The 19,808-nt window shown below is 37.7% G+C and overlaps 3 protein-coding genes across 3 annotated transcripts; all 3 read left to right on the forward strand.

Annotated features, from left to right (window-relative positions):
- LOC308394643 (duodenase-1-like) lies at positions 1 to 1,272 on the forward strand (the record flags this gene model as incomplete). The annotated part of the gene is made up of 5 exons (XM_080879051.1): positions 1 to 58; positions 236 to 383; positions 481 to 613; positions 743 to 997; positions 1,108 to 1,272. 5 exons carry the CDS (start codon positions 1 to 3, stop codon positions 1,270 to 1,272), a joined length of 759 nt encoding a protein of 252 aa, XP_080735177.1.
- Positions 1,273 to 10,575: 9,303 nt separating this feature from the next.
- On the forward strand, positions 10,576 to 11,749 carry LOC308394239 (serine protease 1-like; the record flags this gene model as incomplete). Its single annotated transcript, XM_080878482.1, has 5 exons — positions 10,576 to 10,636; positions 10,721 to 10,868; positions 10,958 to 11,084; positions 11,220 to 11,474; positions 11,585 to 11,749. 5 exons carry the CDS (start codon positions 10,576 to 10,578, stop codon positions 11,747 to 11,749), a joined length of 756 nt encoding a protein of 251 aa, XP_080734608.1.
- A 3,157-nt stretch (positions 11,750 to 14,906) lies between these two features.
- On the forward strand, positions 14,907 to 16,334 carry LOC308394238 (mast cell protease 2-like; the record flags this gene model as incomplete). Its single annotated transcript, XM_080878481.1, has 5 exons — positions 14,907 to 14,964; positions 15,054 to 15,201; positions 15,413 to 15,545; positions 15,638 to 15,892; positions 15,996 to 16,334. 5 exons carry the CDS (start codon positions 14,907 to 14,909, stop codon positions 16,155 to 16,157), a joined length of 756 nt encoding a protein of 251 aa, XP_080734607.1. The 3' UTR covers positions 16,158 to 16,334.
- Positions 16,335 to 19,808: the final 3,474 nt, after the last annotated feature.

The following is a 19,808-nucleotide window of genomic DNA, read 5'->3' on the forward strand; positions in this document are numbered from 1 at the left end:
ATGGAAAGTCTGCATGCATTTCTGCTGGTCTATGTTCTGACATGTCTGGGACAACTAGGTAAGAATGACATTATTATTATTCTCTGCCCATTATCACTATCCCTGCTATTGACAAAATATGTGAAAGAGAAACTATGTATATACACAGAGAAAGTGTGTCATTTGAGAGTCATAAGAGCGTGTTAATGTGACATTTACAGTGTTTTGGCTTACTTTATTTTCCATTTTTTTGCAGGATATGGAACTGACATCATACATGGTAAAAAAGCGCCAGATAAATCAATGTTGTATATGGCTTCTGTACAGAGCAGCAAGGGTCATGTATGTGGAGGATTTCTTGTCACTGAGGACTTTGTTGTAACCGCTGCACACTGTGACACTGTGTAAGTAATATGTTTTCTTGTGAGGCAGTCTCTGATACACGCCATTAAAATAGTTTTCTTAAACATATTCACCACATCTCAATGATTACTTGTTCAGGAACATCACACATGTTGTTATTGGCAACCACAATCTCCAGCAGGGCAGTGATATAAAAATAATCGTCGAAAGGAAATTCAAACCCAGCAATTTTAATGATGTTTGGCTGGGTGAGGACATCATGCTCCTTAAAGTAAGTATATATTTACACAAACAACCATTACAGGTGATGTAATTTATGGTTTATTTATTTAGATTACATAAATACTACAAATGTACTAGACATCGACATTTCTAATTCAATGCTGTTGTGTGTCTACAGCTGTCTAGGAAAGCTCAACTAGGCTGCAAAGTACAAATAATTCAACTTCCATGTGCTGAAATAACCTTGGAAGAAAATCAAATTTGTCAAGTGGCTGGATGGGGAAAAACTAAAAATGGTGGCTCAGTTGTCGATGACCTGAGAGTGGTGAACGTGTCCGTCATTAACCCAGAAGTCTGTAGGGAACAATGGCCCGGTCTTCCTGTTAATGTTATCTGTGCAGGTGGATACGGCACAGACAAAGGATTCTGTCAGGTATGGCTTCTGTCCTTTCATTGTCTATGTCTACTTGTTTCCTGTTGACAAATAGCTGAACAACCTAAATTAAATATGAAATGAAAACTGAAAATCCTCCTTCCTCACAGGGTGATTCTGGTGGTCCTCTGGTGTGCAACGGTTTAGCTGTTGGTATTGTTTCTTTCAACAAATATCACAACTGTAACTACCCAGATGTGCCCAATGTCTATACGGACATCTCAAAATATCTTCAATGGATCAACAAAGTTCTGGCAACTACAAAACCTTCCTAAAAATGTATTTTTGCATTACTACAGTAGAAGCAAAAATAAACATTTTGCTCTCTGTCATGATCTCTGGGTTTTTAGCTTTGTTTTTTATTTCTATTTACTCGTGTTCTAGAGTCGTTAGCCCTTGAATTGTTGTATTTTAGATCTGTTTTGTTTCATATTTATTGTACCGCCAGTGTTTCCTCAGTCTTAACCACCCTGCTTTACTCTAATTTAGTAGAAATTTTAGGGATCTATACTTTATTTATTTATTTCTCTGGCAACATTTTACTCTTTATTGTGCATTTTTACACACATTTCTGTACTTTCTTCTTTCTATTCCATACAGGCTTGTTACTTTATGTTTAAGATATTTGAGGGGAGTTTTTATTTCACATCGCTATCCTCCTTTCAACATCAAACTGATCTGAGATTATCCAATAACACATAAAGGACAATCCTACTGGTGCTTATCGCATACAAAGATGAAAGGTGCAAAAGCATCATTTATGTGTCATTCATAGCACTATACTCAGGGGTTAAAGAAGGCATTGACAGTGAAACTGGTGCTTCAGCCGTTTCTAGGTCATAGCAGGGTTAAGTCTGGCTGGTTCATGATTAGTATTTAATATTCTAACCAATTTCCTGTTTCCTGAGGGCTTGGAAGATGTTTGGGTCTTCCTCTGGACCTTGCCAAAGTGGTGACATACCAGAGTAAATTGTACTAATTTGTTTAAACTGATAATCTGCTTGTTTAGAAATGGCTCAATTAGTTTCTTGGACATTGTTATGAGGACCTAGCAAGAATAGCTCTGCACCTTGTCAAATTAAGACATTGTAGAGCCTTCACCACCACTTATTAAAAGATTTAAGTGAGGGTATGTATATATTTAAGCCTCTATATAACAATTTCACTCTAAGTGGATTAGAGAAACTCCACAATGCATTCAAAATTGTACACCAAAATCTGGTTTCCAAAATTCATAAAAGTTGTACAATCATTCCACCTTAAAAAGAAAAAAAAAAGAAAGAAAGTTCAAAGAAATGATTAAAAGCCCAAAATTACTATGGCATTCATACCCATGATGATTATATGCAAACTAATGATCACAACTTCATTTCCAGCTCAGCTGTCACATGAACAATCTGCAAAGATTTCGTTTACCCCACTTGCAGACTTTCAACACTTCACATGGGTGGCTTGATCTGGAAAGATGGAACCGCGGTGTGATATATGCAGACATTTCAGTTTCAGAACTGTTACAAACCTAAATTCATACTGTGTGAACTGACAACTTATTTCAAATTGTTTCTGAATCTTTACTTGAAGGGAACTTGTAACTATTAATAAAGATGTAACAATTCATTTTATTCGTAATTGATTTTTGGAGACAGCTGAAGCTAAGTATGTGTGTGTCTCCTCAGCTTTATCAGATAACAGCTAATAACAGGCCTTCTATAGTATTGGTGTGTAAAAAGAGTGAGATAATCTAAGGAACTTGGAAAGACATCCAGTACTTCTTTTTCCATTTCTTGAAGATGTTTCAGCTTTCATCCAAGAGCCTTCTTCAGTTCCTTCTTAAATTCAGAAGAAGACTCTTGGATAAAAGGTGAATCAGAAATCTAAAGAAGTTCAGTCACTTTCTTTCCAAGTTCCTCAAACTACCATGACCTGGGTGACTGAGATCCTTCCCAGTTTGATAGTACTCTCTCTTCAGCTTTAAAATTAAATTAACTACCCAAGCGTTCTATAATATTGCATTATTAAGATAAGATTATTCAGTCCCAGATTTGGAAAATATATGGTTAAAAATTAATTTAAACACATTTATATGGCACATTTATATTTATATTTTTATATTTTAAAAAATAGCTTAAGTAAATACAATGGTGTGTAGTTCAATAAAATAGAATGCTGGCAAAAATGAATGGAAGATATATCCACAGTACATTCATAGAAATGTTTGCAGTGGATGAAACCACGGTGATGATGAATATCAAGCTGTTTTAGAATTATAACATTTGCAGCATTTTTAGAACATATTTTGATTGCTGATGTTTTATAATCGTAAGTAATCATTGTATATCACTGTTTGCCTGCTGAAGGCAGTTGTTTGTAATCAGATTTGTAAAAATCAACTAAACTATTCACCAGTAGAGGACAGTGTCTTACCAGAACATTTTACTACAGCTGTGCGTACAGTAAAAAAAACAAACAAGAAAATTCAGCATTTTGGTCGGACATCATGGTGGCGTAGTGTTTAGCATTACTGTCTTACTAAAAGAAGCTTTTTTTTTTTCTTTTTTTTTTGCGCCTGTCCCGTTTGGCTCTTTTGCCATCAGAATTGTTGTCTAAAGGCAAAGAAAGATGCCCAACGGATTTACTTTACCAAACTGACCATCCCAGCCTTGCCGTAATGGTCCATTTGATTCACCTTTTATTGTTTATTTTATTTTCACTTACTGAATACGGGACAGACTTGACTGGGGGAAAGAAGGGGAGAAAGAAAGAGGGAAAGAGAAACAGCTGAGAAGAGGGACGGGGGAGAAGGGCAAAAAACAAAAACCAACAGAACGGGCAGAGAAAAAAAAATGCATATATCAATCACCTGGATCATCTGCTGAGAAAGAAAAAAGAAAACAAGCAGAAGAGAACAAGAGTAATAGAATAAACAACATCACAATGATATATGGGAATATGACAGTAAATACTAAATATTAAACATTATTGTGCAGCACATAAGATCAACAGAACACAGTGTGCTTTGAGGTAGGAGCCAAAAAGGGTGTAGTTTGTGGGTGTGATCACCCGTGTGTACACCTGTGAGCATGGATGCGCTTGTTTTTTTAAAAGGTTCCTTCATGTAATGATCTGCTAGAGGGTGTGGGGGGGCCACAGCCCCGTCCTCCAGGGCATGAAGCAGGTATGGAGGAGATCAAAACTCCAGACATCCAGAGGACCCCAGAACACAAGAGACCAAGGAAGACCAACAGAGGGGCAGCCGCGCCACTGTCCCAGAAAGAGCTGAGGAGAGTCCCAGATGAGGGCTCACTCAGCAGCCGCGGAGCAGAAGCCAGGGGGAGTTGCAGTGACGCGCCCGTGAGCTCCGCCGGCAGCCAGCCGTGCCTGAGTGACCGAGCCCCAGGCGGAGAGGCCGTGGGCACCCCACCTCCGAAGTGGCCCGAGCGAGCCCCAGGCTCCAGGCCCCGATAAGCGGCCGCCAAGGAGTGAGCCGGTGTGTACCTGGACGCCCATCCCCAGACACAAAGAACCACCAACGCACCGATGTCTGAGGGAGTCCGCCACTGGCAGGGGAAGTGGTGGTAGGGGGAGATAGGCCTCCAAACTTTGGAGGGCCTGAGATGTCCCCAGAGAGGTGGCGCCTGACACCCAACCTGACATATAGACACAGACATACAGGCACACACATATACAAACATCCATTCCCACCCTCATGCTCTCATATGCACTTACTCCACACTCAACCAACGTGGAGACAGACATAAAGAGACGCTGTACACACAATCACACTCCCCAAGCGTACTCTACAAACCGGGTCTAGGTACCCTTGCCCCTGGAGGGGGAACTGCACCCAGACCCAGGTGGTGTTACCCTTTTCCCTGCGGTGGGGGGAGGCAGACCGCCCCGACTCCGCAGCAGCAGGAAGGCCCCACACTCCAGACCGCAGTCGGACGGCCAACTCCTCCTCCTAGCCCCCCCGCTCCAGCAGGTCGCAGAGAATGGGGGTGAGAGAAGAAGCTTTATTTTTCAAGGTTCCTGGTTGGCTGGGGTCTTTCTTTGCAGTTTTGCATGTTCTCCCACAGTTCAGAGACACGGTTATTAGGTTAAGTAACAAACTGTAGCTGTACAGTAAGCAAACAGTCTCTCTGCCAGCCTTGCAAGAGACTGATGACCTGTTCAGGGTATCTTGTCTATCAACCTCTAACAGACATGACAGGCTACAGCCATGTAACTCTTGATAAAGTTTGATAAACTTTTAAGAAAAAACTTATCTTTTCAACATTTTACCAATTTTACTTGCAATTTCAAAGATATTGCATCCAGTACAAAGTTGCAGACGTAACATTATAGAGTCTCAAGTCAAACAATAGTTTTACAATTTCTATTACTTGAAGTTTATATTAATTTTCTACTTATCTTTTTTTTTGCATAAAAAGACAAATAAATAATACTGAAATTAAAATTGGGAAACAACTCCTTTGTATTGCTAACACAATATCAGCTCTTGAAAAGCAGCTCCAACAATGGTATTACTAGCCAAGAACCCAGAGTGATGTTAAATCCCAATATACCCTCATGTGACCCGACTAAATAAACAGAAATGGATGAAATTACCCCACAGAGGTGATATACCAAAAGTATCTGATCTTGTCTAAAACCCGAGTCTTCTTTAAGCATCATTTCTTAAGCTGTTAAACACAGTTTAGACTTTTGTCAATCGTTAAATAAACACATAGAAGATAATGTTTGAATGTTACCTGTTATTTACAGTTTTTTACAGACGCTAGGACACATGTCTCAATACTTAGGTCACGTTTGCAAAACTCCTCACACAGTGAGCACAACAGAGGTCTATGTGGGCCAAACTGAGGACCAGTTATCATTGTTTTGGCACAAAATGCATTCAATGACTACATCTCTCAAATTTCATGAATTATTTTCTCACTCAGACACAACAACTGCCAAAAATCTTTGTACGTACAGGACATTTTGCATGTGCTTACATACTGTTTTCAAAACTGTTAAACTTATGGCCAAAACAATAACACAATGCAAAACTTAAAAAGACAGCAAAATGCAACAGCAATATTTTATTGAAACATATTTTACAGTTTTTTACAGCCGCTAGGACACATGTCCCAATACTTAGGTCACTTTTGCAAAACTCTTCACACAATCCTCCTAACTGACCGTCAGCTTGGCAAAGCAGTTCATTTCACATTCAAAATGCACTACAACTACCAAAACACTTCATTCAGGTCTCAAATAAACTCATTCTTCCAGAACACTAGCAAAGGTTGACAGCCGACAAACACACTTTGTCACCCACAAAACAATGACCTAAAAAACACTAACAACATGTAGCATTACAGTGTTTTCTTGTGTAAAACAAGGACACATCTCTGTTTATAATTTCAATATATGTTACTGGAATGAATCAGACATCATGCAGAATTCGTTAATATTTGTTTATGTATTTTTTTTATTTTTTTGCACTAAGTAATCCCAAAATACAAGAATTTGTATACACACCATCCACTGATACACATACAATAGTAATGCTAATCTACTCGGTCTTCTCCATTTGGCCACAGGTTCTCATCCACATCACATCTTATGTCATCTAGGGCAACACACCTAGGAAAGAATCTTCTGGCATGCCAGAATTGAAGGAGTTGAACAATTGAAGGAGTAACACCTGTGTAGATGTTCATCTACAATGAGAATAAGCTGTGGCTGGTTAAACTGCATTTTTAGATTTAAAATATGTTTCAATAAAATATTGTTGTTGAATTTTGCTGTCTTTTCAAGTTTTGCATTGTGTTATTCTTTTGGCCATAAGTTTAACAGTTTTGAAAACAGTATGTAAGCACATGCAAAATGTCCTGTCCGTACAAAGATTTTTGGCAGTTGTTGTGTCTGAGTGAGAAGATAATTCATGAAATTTGAGAGATGTAGTCATTGAATGCATTTTGTGCCAAAACAATGATAACTGGTCCTCAGTTTAGCCCACATAGACTTCTGTTGTGCTCACTGTGTGAGGAGTTTTGCAAACGTGACCTAAGTATTGAGAAATGTGTCCTAGCGTCTGTAAAAAACTGTAAATCTAAAAATGCAGTTTAACCAGCCACAGCTTATTCTCATTGTAGATGAACATCTACACAGGTGTTACTCCTTCAATTGTTCAACTCCTTCAATTCTGGCAGCCAGGAGATTCTTTCCTAGGTGTATTGCCCTAGATGACATGAGATGTGATGTGGATGAGAACCTGTGGCCAAATGGAGAAGACCGAGTAGATTAGCATTACTATTGTATGTGTATCAGTGGATGGTGTGTATACAAATTCTTGTATTTTGGGATTTCTTAGTGCAAAAAAATAAAAATACAGAAACAAATATTAACGAATTCTGCATGATGTCTGATTCATTCCAGTAACATATATTGAAATTATAAACAGAGATGTGTCCTTGTTTTACACAAGAAAACACTGTAATGCTACATGTTGTTAGTGTTTTTTAGGTCATTGTTCTGTGGGTGACAAAGTGTGTTTGTCGGCTGTCAACCTTTGCTAGTGTTCTGGAAGAATGAGTTTATGTGAGACCTGAATGAAGTGTTTTGGTAGTTGTAGTGCATTTTGAATGTGAAATGAACTGCTTTGCCAAGCTGACGGTCAGTTAGGAGGATTGTGTGAAGAGTTTTGCAAAAGTGACCTAAGTATTGGGACATGTGTCCTAGCGGCTGTAAAAAACTGTAATGGAAAAATGTAATGGCAGTAGTTATGAGTAACCTACTATTTGTTCATTTTTGTTCAGCCAATGTAAATGCACTAATTCTATACTTTGAGAATACTGATTGCTCTAACAGAATCTGGTAACTGTGAGATGTGTTTCTGTGGTTTAGTCATAGTGTATCAGAAGTGACAAAACTGTTTCAGTGAGCTCATAAGTATCCGTGATCTAAGAATGATAGAATTTCTTTTCTATTATGCATTAGAAAAGTCATCTTCAATTGATGCTTTGTAGTGTTCGTCAAGGTGAAGGATGGGTTGTAAAAGAAATGTTAAAAAGACAAGAGATGTTTTTTTAAAAACGTTTTTTGGTTGTACTGCTACTCTATTTCTGAGTTTTTAACTTTCAGTTTCTTATATATATATATATATAGTGTTAGTTTCAGTGACTGTGACAAATTTATAACATTTGTGGTATGTCAGGAGGTCTCGGTATGTAGAAGAAAAAGCCATATAACAGAAACTCTTTTTGCCATTAGGCTGACTGTTAATATGAAACCAATGACGTGCAGTAATGAGTGGAAATAGCTTTTCAGTTAGCAGCTGTTAGAAGTGACCTTAATAGTAAATAAAATAATGATAACTGGCATACTCTGCTGGTGCCATTGCTTCTAAGTTTGTGGAACTGGATGACGTTTGCTTTTAGTTTATGAATTACTCAATGTAGCTACACTAACCACTGACTTTTTAAAGCAGGAAATGTGTCACTTTAGATTGCATTGGGTTTTTTTTTTTTTTACTTTGACTGGAAGACCACTGATTCTGATACCCACGCTGAAGATGAAAACTGGTTTCTGTGGTTCATTAAGGAATTTGAAGAAATGCTGTTGCACTACCAAAACTCTAAATAACAGAAAGATGACAAATGATATAGAGCAAGGTTTTACTTGCTTAACTTGTTTAACTTCACAAACAGTGAGGATGAACATATTCATAAGAGCTTGAAAGATGAGTCCACTTCTTAATCATTTTATATTGATTAGGAAGTAGATGGTGCTCAACTAAGTGATAGAAAATCTCCATCATGTTGCTGCACATATCAAAGAGTTCATCTCCCTCAGAAAATAGAGCTTGCTCATCTTCTCTATTGCAGTCTGCATTTTTCTTGGATCAACCTCTTGTCCCGGTAAGGATGCGGGTCATGTTGTTGTCCTCTTCTGTCGAAATTGAAACACCATCTATGTTCTTATACACATTTAAAATGAGATTCTTTTTAGACCATTCCACAAGACTACTTGAATCATGTCATTACGCAGTGAATAATTTTACTTGAATGGCATTACCTTGGCCAGCTGTGAGAAATATTGGAGTAATATATCAACACACCACACACAACAAGCGTACTTTTTGTCAATTTTTGACTAATAAACCATTAATTTGGCCTTGAAGACCTTGGGGGACCTAAGTCAAATTTTAATGTGTCGCTAAGATGACCCCACTCTACACCAGTATTGGTGGCAGCATACTGCAATATTCTGGCAAAAATAGAACGAATCCTTTTTTCATGAGAACGTGTCAATATTTGTGTATGCACATGTTCTTCTACTAACTTTTGCAACAGTTTCATAATCATGACTATAGGCACAGTTTAAATTATAATCTTATCTCCGGTTCTTGCAGTTCATAGTTTGATGCAAAATATCACTGTGTCAAGTGTTCCTACGGCAAAGAAGCCTTGCATCTGCCTTCTTTACTTGTTAGATTAAATAAACTACAACTCTCGCAATGTGTGTGAACCATTTTCATAAAAATCTGAGACATTATAGTCCAAATAAACTGAAATTAAAAACAAATAAATATAACTATTTCTGAATTCAGTTAACCAATTATATTAGTATTCAACTCTAAGGTGAATTGGACCTGACAGTCCTTGAGGAAGATGGGAATAATTGAGTCCTAACTGTCAAGTATTACTGGAATTAAGCCAGAAGCCAAATGATACAAACTGTGTTTACAAACCAGGCCTTAAATCTAACAAATACAGAATATGGACATGATAGGTCAGTGAGCTACAGCCATAACTATAAAAGAAATACTGATACTGATCTGGTAATAATGTTGCTTCTGTCTAAAATAGAAATAGATATTTGCTACAGCAGTAGCTTATTAATTACTTGGTCTATTTATTATATTGACATTATCCAAATAATGTCAACATTACAAGTTAAGTGTTAATTACAAGCAATTAGTCGCATCTTACAACACAAGGCTAACAGACTGTGGGGTGGCTGTGGCTCACTAGGTAGAGCAGGTCACCTGCTAATTGGAAGGTTAGTGGTTCAACCCCTGTATGATCCAGTCTACTTACCAAATATCCTGGGCAAGATACTAACTTGATACAGCCACTCGTGAGTGAATGTTAGATAGAAAGCACGAAAAGCATGGGGGAAAAAAATGTCCTTGCATAGAACAAAAGCTATTTGATTTGTATCTACAGAAGAGCAGAAGGTCCGTATAATAATACTGAAAGCACCAAATCAAGTGTCAAATCCCAAACTCATACTAAAAGTGAATGCAAAACGGTGTCATAAGTAAGAAAATAAAGAATAAATAATGTCAGAATAATAAACCTTCTCATAACACTCATAATACAATCTGTTTCAGACTGCTGAGGTAAAGTAATTAGGACGAACTAGATCATGCAAGGATAATACAAATGCAGAACTTGCACGCTTACTTGAGCAAAGGATGTGGTTAGAAGTCAAAACACAAAAGATTGTGCTGATACATGCCAACAGTGGAAACTAGCCGTATAAAAGGGTCATCTTGACACACCTACAATTACAAATTAACTGCCATGATGCAAGGTCTGCAAAACATTCTGCTCATCTATGTTCTGAGATGTCTCGGACAAATTGGTAAGAATCACAATCCTTGGTTGTTTTTCAGTGATCATTTAATGGAGCATCAGCCTAATTTTGACGTTTTTTTTTTTGTTGTAGTACATGGTAGTGACATCATAAATGGGAAAAAGGCCCCAGAGAACTCAATGCAGTATGTGGTCTCAGTGCAGAACATTGATGGCCATATATGTGGAGGTTTTCTTGTCACTGAAGACTTTGTGGTAACTGCTGCACACTGTGACGTTGAGTAAGTAATCAGTCTTCTCGTGATGACCTCTTTGACTCGTGTAACTACATCAATTTAATTGATGGCTCTTAATGATTGTCTTCCTTCAGAAACCCCACACATGTTGTCCTTGGCAGCCACAATATCAAGAAGGGTTATCAAATAAATATTGAAAAAAAATTTAAGCCCCCCTCTTACTCTAACATTTGGTGGGGTAATGACATCATGCTCCTTAAAGTAAGTATGTATTCATACAATCAACACTTTCAAATGCCATAATTGTTGATTTAATGATTTCAATTCTAATAACACTGCTAATATGTTATGGAATTAAGAATTTGGGATTTTTTTCTTTCTAATGTGTTTCTCCAGCTGTCTAGGAAAGCTCGGCTCGGATGCAAAGTACAAATAATTCAACTTCCGTGTGCTGAAATGAACGTAAAAGCAGATCAAGTGTGCCAGGTGGCTGGTTGGGGAAGAAATAGAACTGGGGGTGAAAATATTGATGACCTGAGAGTGGTGAGCGTGTCCGTCATCAACCGATATGTATGTAGGGAACAATGGCCCGGTCTTTCTGCCAGTGTTATCTGTGCAGGTGGATACGGCACAGACAAAGGATTCTGTCAGGTATGGCTTCTGTTCTTTCATTGAATGTGTATGCTTGTTTCTTGTTGACAATTACCCAAACAACCTAAATTAAATATGAAATGGATATTTTCCCTATTTCTTCCTGACAGGGTGATTCTGGTGGTCCTCTGGTGTGCAACGGGTTAGTTGTTGGTCTTGCTTCTTTCAACAAAAATTACAACTGTGCTTATCCAGATGTACCCAATATCTACACAGACATCTCCAAACACCTTAAGTGGATCAATTGGATTCTGCTAACTGCAACATCTTCCTAAAAATGTGTTTTTGTGTTGGTACTGTAGAAGCAAAAGATAAATGAATAAAAATATAATGGCTGTCTGTCATTACCAGTGTGACAAAATATCAATAAAAATCTATCCCAAATTTTCTGTCTAATTTCCTTTTGTAATAGTCTTAGTTTACAAAACAATAAGAAACAAGAATACTGTAGAGGTCATTTTTGTCTCAGATGAAGTCCAACTAACGTCTTTTTTATATCTTCTTTGAGATCTAAAAAAATACAAAATGCTAACTGAATACTCTGAGAAAGCTTACTTCAAACATTTTTTTTTCTCCTGTACTGATACTCGCTGATGCACACAGGGGCAAACAAAAGCTACGTGAGCTACGTGTTTTGACTGCCATGATTAATCGTTAATACAATTATCATAGTTTTTAAGATATTTATGTAAACTTTAACAAAATTTGGTTAAAAATGACAAATTTGGATCTAATGAGAAAGATGTAAGAAACAAAAGATGGAAGAGTGACTAGTCCAACACTTAACAAAGCAGTGTTGGATAGGTCTTCTACCCTAATTATTTGATTGAAGAAAAGTTTAACCCACCTATTTTATCACCCACAGGCTTGACTTTGCCTCAGAGGACTTGCTGCAGTTTGGGGTCCACAAATTAAATTCAGTTCACAAATTTTCTTTCACTTTGACTCTGTCTTTGGCTCAGTTTTACAAGGGACTTTTTTTATTTGGCTAAATCTGGCAAATACTTTTTTTGATTACAAGCGCAAATATGCTAACACTATCTTGTAAAATACTGCCACCTACTGGTGAAAGACAAGTCACAAGTTTGTCACATGGCTACCACAGACAGCCATGCATTCACAAAGTCAGACGTATGGCCAATTGAGAATTGCCAAGTAACCTAACAAGCATGCGTCTAGACTGTGGGGGGTAACAGGAGAGAACCTGTGTATAGGGGAGAACATGCAAACTTTATACACTAACTTTATACAGAAAAGCCTCAGCCTGTGGATTCAAACTAAGTAAAAAATCTCACCTGCCTGGCTTATCACACTTGTTCTGTTTAATTCAGTTTTGTTTATATAGCACCACCTCACAAAAACAGTTGCTGCAAACAGTTGCGCTTTGTATTGTAGGGAAAGACCATATAATAATAGAAAGAAAACCTCAACTATCAGATGTACCCTTATGAGCAAGCGCTTGCAGACAGTGCGAAAGAAAAACTCCCTTTTAAGAGGAAGAAAAGTTCAACAGAACTAGTCTAATGAAGTCTGCCTTGTTGGGGGTGGGGAGAAAGAGAAGAGCGTCATATAACAGATAGTGTGTAATCACACTGAGAATGTTAAGAGGTGAGCGGAAAAAAAATATTCAGTGCATTAGATGACTTAGACTATTAGCATAACTGAAGTATGGTTCAAGATCACCTGATCCAGCCCTAACTGTAAGCTTTATTCAGTAATGCAGTAGGAGACACAAAAGTGGCAACACTTTTGACACACAATTCTGCATTAGTAAAGTATTACTAAGTGCTTAATTTATCATTATTTAAAGCATTACTACTCCTTAGTATGTAATTTACAAATACAGATGGTTGGGTCTGCGCTTTCACAGGCCCCAGTTCAGAAACGTATTCCCGTTAACAAAGCAAGACAAACAGCTCAACCAGTTTTTCACATGCTAGCAAGGGAAGGATCTCAGAGCAGCCCTTCTGCCCTCGGTGTTAGACCACTTTGAAGAACCATCTCTCCTGCAGCCTTTTATTTCTGTGACACACAGTTTACACAAACACCCACTGTAAAACCCCCCTATGGTTATAAAAGACAAGGCACTAGGTGTGTGTGTGTGTGTGTGTGTGTGTGTGTGTGTGTGTGTGTGTGTGTGTGTGTGTGTGTGTGTGTGTGTGTGTGTTTGGGGATGCGTTTGTGTGACCTTCCTCCCTTTTGACCAAAAGGGTCAAAAGGGCAGGAAGCTTACTAAACAAGAAAACAGAGCCCTCACATAGGATGTGTCTCTATAATAAACACTACAGCCTCCCCCTCCATTCAACAGGCTGGGGAGGGGGACAGAAAAAAAGGAATGTCTTGGATCATACAGTTTGAACCAAGACTTACAAATTTAAGTACAATAATGGCAACATTTAACCATTTCACTCCAACACAGATATAAATATTTCGTTTGGTTTATAAGCTTAAATACAGCATGTTTTTGGTATGTGTTTTTTGATGACCTTAGCCATATTTTATTTTAAACGAAGAAGCCTTAGTATAATTATGTTAAAGTACCCTATAGCTCTAACGACTTCATGTATCTTTCTCTCGTAAGCCCCTTTTTTCAAACTTCGACTGTGGGCCTAGCTACATTTGTTCTTCAAATCTCAGGTGTGCTATGTTTGCATCTAGCAATACATTTGTATGTTGTGTATCTCTTTGTGCTTTGTCTGTATCACTTTTCTGTTGTGAAGATAGCTGAGACTTGTTCAACTCTTGAGGTACTTTCATTTACTTTTATAAATGCTTTATAAGGCAAAAATAGTCCTCACTTTAGATGAGGTCACAAAATACTTAACAACTAGTAACTGTCTCCGATTACTGTTTGTGATGCAATGAACATATTACTTATCTGTTCTCATAAACTGCATACTAAAAAACTGCATACGATGACCTGGATGACTGAGAACCTTCACATGCATACTAATGCTTTATAAATAATGAATTAAAATGGCCTGCATTTGTATAGCGCTTTACTCAGCCCCTAAGGACCCCAAAGCGCTTCACACTACATTCACACACTGGTGATGGCAAGCTACATTGTAGCCACAGCCACCCTGGGGCGCACTGACAGAGGCGAGGCTGCCGGACACTGGCGCCACCGGGCCCTCTGACCACCACCAGTATTAAGTACTTACTGATACCTTACTAATGCTTAAGAGTCATTATGTGTGTGTTACCAAAAAGTGTCATGCTGAAGGACCTTTACTGAGAAAGAGGTATACATTTAATAACTAGTTTTGAACAGTGCTGATAACTGGAAGTGTTTGTTTTGGAAAGTTACCACATTTACCAAAGGAAGTCACTGCAGCTGCGATAAAATGGATAGGGATCAGTCAGTGCAAACCACATAAAAGGGTTTGCTACACAGTTCCATAGTGACAGAACGAATATCTTTCTGCCAAGATGTATGCTTTGCACCAATTTATGCTAATTCATGTTTTGATGTGCCTTGGACAAAATGGTAAGCCACACTATACAAATACTTTTAGCCATCTGCAAGCTGAATATTGACACTTTTAACTCATTTTGATTATCTTCTGATGTCTTTAGCACTTGGAAGTGAAATTATAAATGGGGAAAAAGCTCCCGAGAACTCACTGTTGTATATGGCCTCGGTGCAGAACAACTATGGCCACAGTTGTGGAGGTTTTCTTGTAAGTGAGGACTTTGTGGTCACTGCTGCACACTGTGATGAAGGGTAAGTAATCAATCCTGCAGGTAATTTGTGGGTCATGTGATAAGAAATCATTTCAGAAGTTCCTATTAATATTAATATGCAACACTTTTCACCTGCTGCACAATGTATGTCACAATTTCTCCCTTAAAATTATACACACACGCACACAAACACAGATAACCATTACCGTTTAGAAAGCCTACTGATTATCTCTGACTTGCAACTTATTTAGGAATCCAAGGAGAATAGTTCTTGGCACCCACGATCTCAGCAAGCCTGCTGACACCGTGAAAGATGTAATCATGAAATGCATACACCCATATTATATAGGTGTTGGAAATGGGAATGACATCATGCTACTCAAAGTAAGTCGATTTTTTTTTTTCACTTAATATACAGAAGACATATTTGTGATCTCTAGAACATTTGCATATACAATCTCTTAATCTGTTCCCAGCTTTCTAGTGAAGTCCAACCAAGCAAAAGCATCCAAATTATTAAACTTCCCTCTTCTGAAATAAAGCTAAAGGAAAATGAAAGATGCCTTGTGGCTGGGTGGGGTTTGACAAAAATTGGCGGTCCATTAGTTCACCAGTTGAGAGTAGTGGATGTGTCTGTTATCAGCCCAGAGGTCTGCAGGGAGAACTGGCCGGGTCTTCCGGATGGTCTTATTTGTGCTGGTGGTTATGGCACAAACAAAGGGTTCTGTCAGGTATGTTTTTTTTTTTATTTGTTTGATTTTTAAGATTAACTGCTAACTCATGTGTACTTGAAACAGTGTATAAAAAATGTTTTCTCTTGAATAACCCTCAAAGGGTGATTCTGGTGGCCCTCTGATCTGTAATGGTACAGCTGTTGGAGTTGTTTCTTTCAACAAATGGGGCAGATGTGACTACCCGGATGCACCCAATGTTTATGTGGATATCGCAAAACACCTTGACTGGATCAACGAGATTCTCAAGAAAAAGCATTGTTAAGTCTTACATAAATCTTTGCTTTGACACACTGTTATTGTAGTTGTGCGTTTAAATCGCTTTGTGTTTTATGTAGATGCAGAATAAATAAATGTTTCAAATATTTCTCAGCAGACATGTAATTGTAGCAAAGTTGCTGTAGTGACAATATTATTGTGATGTCATTTAGCTCATTTTAACGCAATAAATCACCGGTAAATGATTTAGGGGACAGTAAAAAGGTTCCCCTGGAGTCAGAAACAAAAAAATGCAGTCTTCGCTCAGCATGATGCAGTTATTAGATGAGATGAGATCAGGTTTCAAGGTTGGCTGGGTAGTTTTAAGAGTGCACCCTGGTGCGCACCCTATGACGGCTAGGATAGGCTTGAGCTCTGTAACCCTGGGTTTAACAAGAAAATGTAATTGCTCTGAGCGGTTTTTGATATGGGCGACATGGGCGGTTGCCCAGGGCACCCAACAGGCCAGGACATGCTAATGCTAGCTGTGTTTCCATAGATCCTAACTGATCTCAGAGCGGTGAGAGCAGACCAACGGTACTTTGGCTTGTGAGCTGCTCTCCATTCAGCTTACAAACACCAGCGGTTTAGCCACAATTCGCATGCACAAATCACCAGAAAAAGCAAAAAAAACTGCTGGACTCTCAGCTTGTCCAGCTCCAGTCATTGTTAAAAGGAGACAGACACACCCAGACACTGTGAGACTGACCCATGCATTTGTGCTTGAAGCGTCACTTATGTCTACGCGGTCATGACATCGCATCATGTGTTGATTGAAGGAAGTGCAGCTTTCAGCAACAATACCTGATTGCGGCCACAGTGGCAGTAATGTAAAGACTGGATGCATACATAATATATGATATATATATATATAATTGACTGGCAAGGAGCTTTAGTAAAGTGCTGTGTGAAATGAAAGGAGAGTGAAGCCTTAATGTGTTTATTTTTAGACCAGATCTTTTTTTTTACTATTTTGTTCTGATATGTAAAACCTTTGAAAGGAAAGGAGATTTAATTTCTTTTTATCATGAAGATGGATATATGTTTGTTGTCTAATTACAGTAAATCTTAATCTGGGAAAATGTTATTTCTGTGGTTAATCTAGTTGGCTGTAGAGCTCGGAGATAGTGTCATTAGGCTGTATCAAGAGTAAAAAAAATCAGCAAAAAATCTCAGGTCATTCATCACTTTTTTTGGTTGTTTTTTTCTTTTTGTATAAAATCTAAATTTAAATAAACACACAAAATTAGAGATTATATGTATTTATAAAGGTATAAACCTCCAAAATAATCCACCAACAAGAACAGAATTACACAAGAAGGTGCAATGAGCCTGTCATATATCAAACTGACAAGATAAAGTAAATATTAAACATTGTGTAAATTATTATCCAACAGGGTGTGGGGGGCATGTAAGTCAAGCCAGCTCAGACATTGCTGGTATTAGGACTGTTCGAGTCAAGTTTTGAGGATATACTGACGAGAACTGGGGTACTGGAAAAAGGCTGATAATGTTGAATTAATTCAGTGTTACTGTGCCAACCAACCTGGTAAAAGGAGTTATATGCAATGCATCTGGGAACTATGGTTGAGGAAAAAGCCAACACATTGACCAAGAAACACCACCAGTAGTAGCTCAGTGCATTAACATTAATAGGAGATACCTGCTGTGTGCTTGCCTACCCCTGGGTCACAGCACAATAGGAACAATATTGAGCAATACTGAAATAATGAGCCAACCCTAGTAGAAGAGAGTAGAGGAAATGAACCAGATGAACTTGGCACATGCAATGACAGATGAATATACCGAGCTGAGGATGAAGATTGTGGCCAGGTTAAAGGTAACCACCCAGCCAAGATGATGACGTATAAGAATGTCTGCTGCCCTCTGCTGGCTATAATGAAGAATTAGACAAAGGCAACAGTTGAGCTGTACAAATACAGAAAATTGCATTTGATGGTATATTGATATGGCAAGAGAAAACATAATGTAGTATTTTACAAAACAAAAAAATCTAAGCAACCACATCTTTACTGACTACTGGGAGTAGCACATGCTCTGCAAAGTTTCTTCTTTCCAAAGCTTTGATCGTCTCTTAATTTATTTCTTGTGAATTCTTGTGAATCAACAAATTCATTTAAAAAGCAAAGTACACTTAAACAAAAACAGCTACAGTGAAATACTTCAACATCATCATCATTATTGTCGTCATCGCCATTGCTGTTGTTGTTGGTGTTGATCAAAATATTAACATCATATTTGGTGCTAATAAAGAAGACGGTGGGCGAGATGGACACAGTGACCAGTCCAGTACCTGACAACTGAAAAGTGACCGTGTGTTTATCAGTGCCTTAGTTCAGCAGTCTGTGGTATGGTACAGTAGACACTAAATTGAATTCACTTCAGTTTAAAAAGAAACAAACAGTACTGATGTTATTTTTTTTTTAACCAGTGAAATTGGTCTACATCATGTAGACAACAAATAAACAATTAACTAATTAATTAGTAAATAAAAATATAAATTTATTAAGTTAATATAAAACACTATTCACTTGCAATAAACAGAAGTATGGAAGAAATACAGATTAATGTGACAAACTGTGTTGCAATGCAGGCACTGCAAAAGATCTGGAACCACAAAAGATAGCATGATTGAGCAAGATATCACAAGCTGCATATTCACACTATAAAAAGGATGTGGTCATAAAGGTCAAGATAAGAATAAAGGTGACAGTGTTCTAGACATGCAAGCAAATGATGACAAATCTAGGATGTAGTGAAAAGAAGTGACGTTGTTATTTTACATTCTGTCAGTGGTCTGCAAGCATTCACTGAATTTAGCTGCTTCATAAAATAACGCATAAAGACATGCTAGAATTAAAGCCTGTATGCTAGCTTTGGTTTTCAAGTCAATAATATTTACTATTTTTGAAATTTTAATTGCATTTTATTCACACTTACCTACAATTAAAGACCAAATTTATGATGGAAGAGGTCAATCTGAAAAATTGCAAATGGTATCCACCCTTATGCAGTATACCGAGTTACAAAAGTCCTTCTAACGTCTTCATGTCTGGGAAACTTACAAAATTACATTTATCATTTTCTTTTTTTTTTCTTTTTTCTTTTTTTTTCTCTTTTGTCTTTTTCCTTCCAGTGTTTAACCTGACAAATAATAAAGGCTTAGAAACTCTGATTAAAAAAACAAACAAAACAAAACAAACAAAAATAGTAATTATATCCCCTAACCCAATAAAGATAAAGCCTCTGCTTCTACTGACTCTTAATGCTGTCACAGTGTTATTCAATATCTTAGAGAAGTTAAGGTCAGACTCAGTGTAGCCAACTTTATTAACATTTATCAATTTTCTACTAAATACAGCCAAAATGTCATAACTGTGAGTTTGGGAAAGCACATTGAAGTTCAAATCTTATCTGGTTTGTGGTTTTTGTGGTTCATCTAGTTTGCTGCTGAAGATTATGCAAAAGTTGTCAAAAGTTTCCAAAGCAAAGTATCATGGTTTTACATCAGCCTTCTTGAACTTTAGCTCACTAAATGAATCTAAATCTGTTATTGCAAGTAAGATATTCTCACAAAATGCGTGTGGGTTCGTTTATTACAACAAGCCTGGAGTAAACACCTGAAAAAAATAAGAGT

The sequence above is a fragment of the Rhamphochromis sp. 'chilingali' genome (genome assembly GCF_963969265.1).
Source record: "Rhamphochromis sp. 'chilingali' genome assembly, chromosome: 3".
Lineage (NCBI taxonomy): Eukaryota > Metazoa > Chordata > Actinopteri > Cichliformes > Cichlidae > Rhamphochromis > Rhamphochromis sp. 'chilingali'.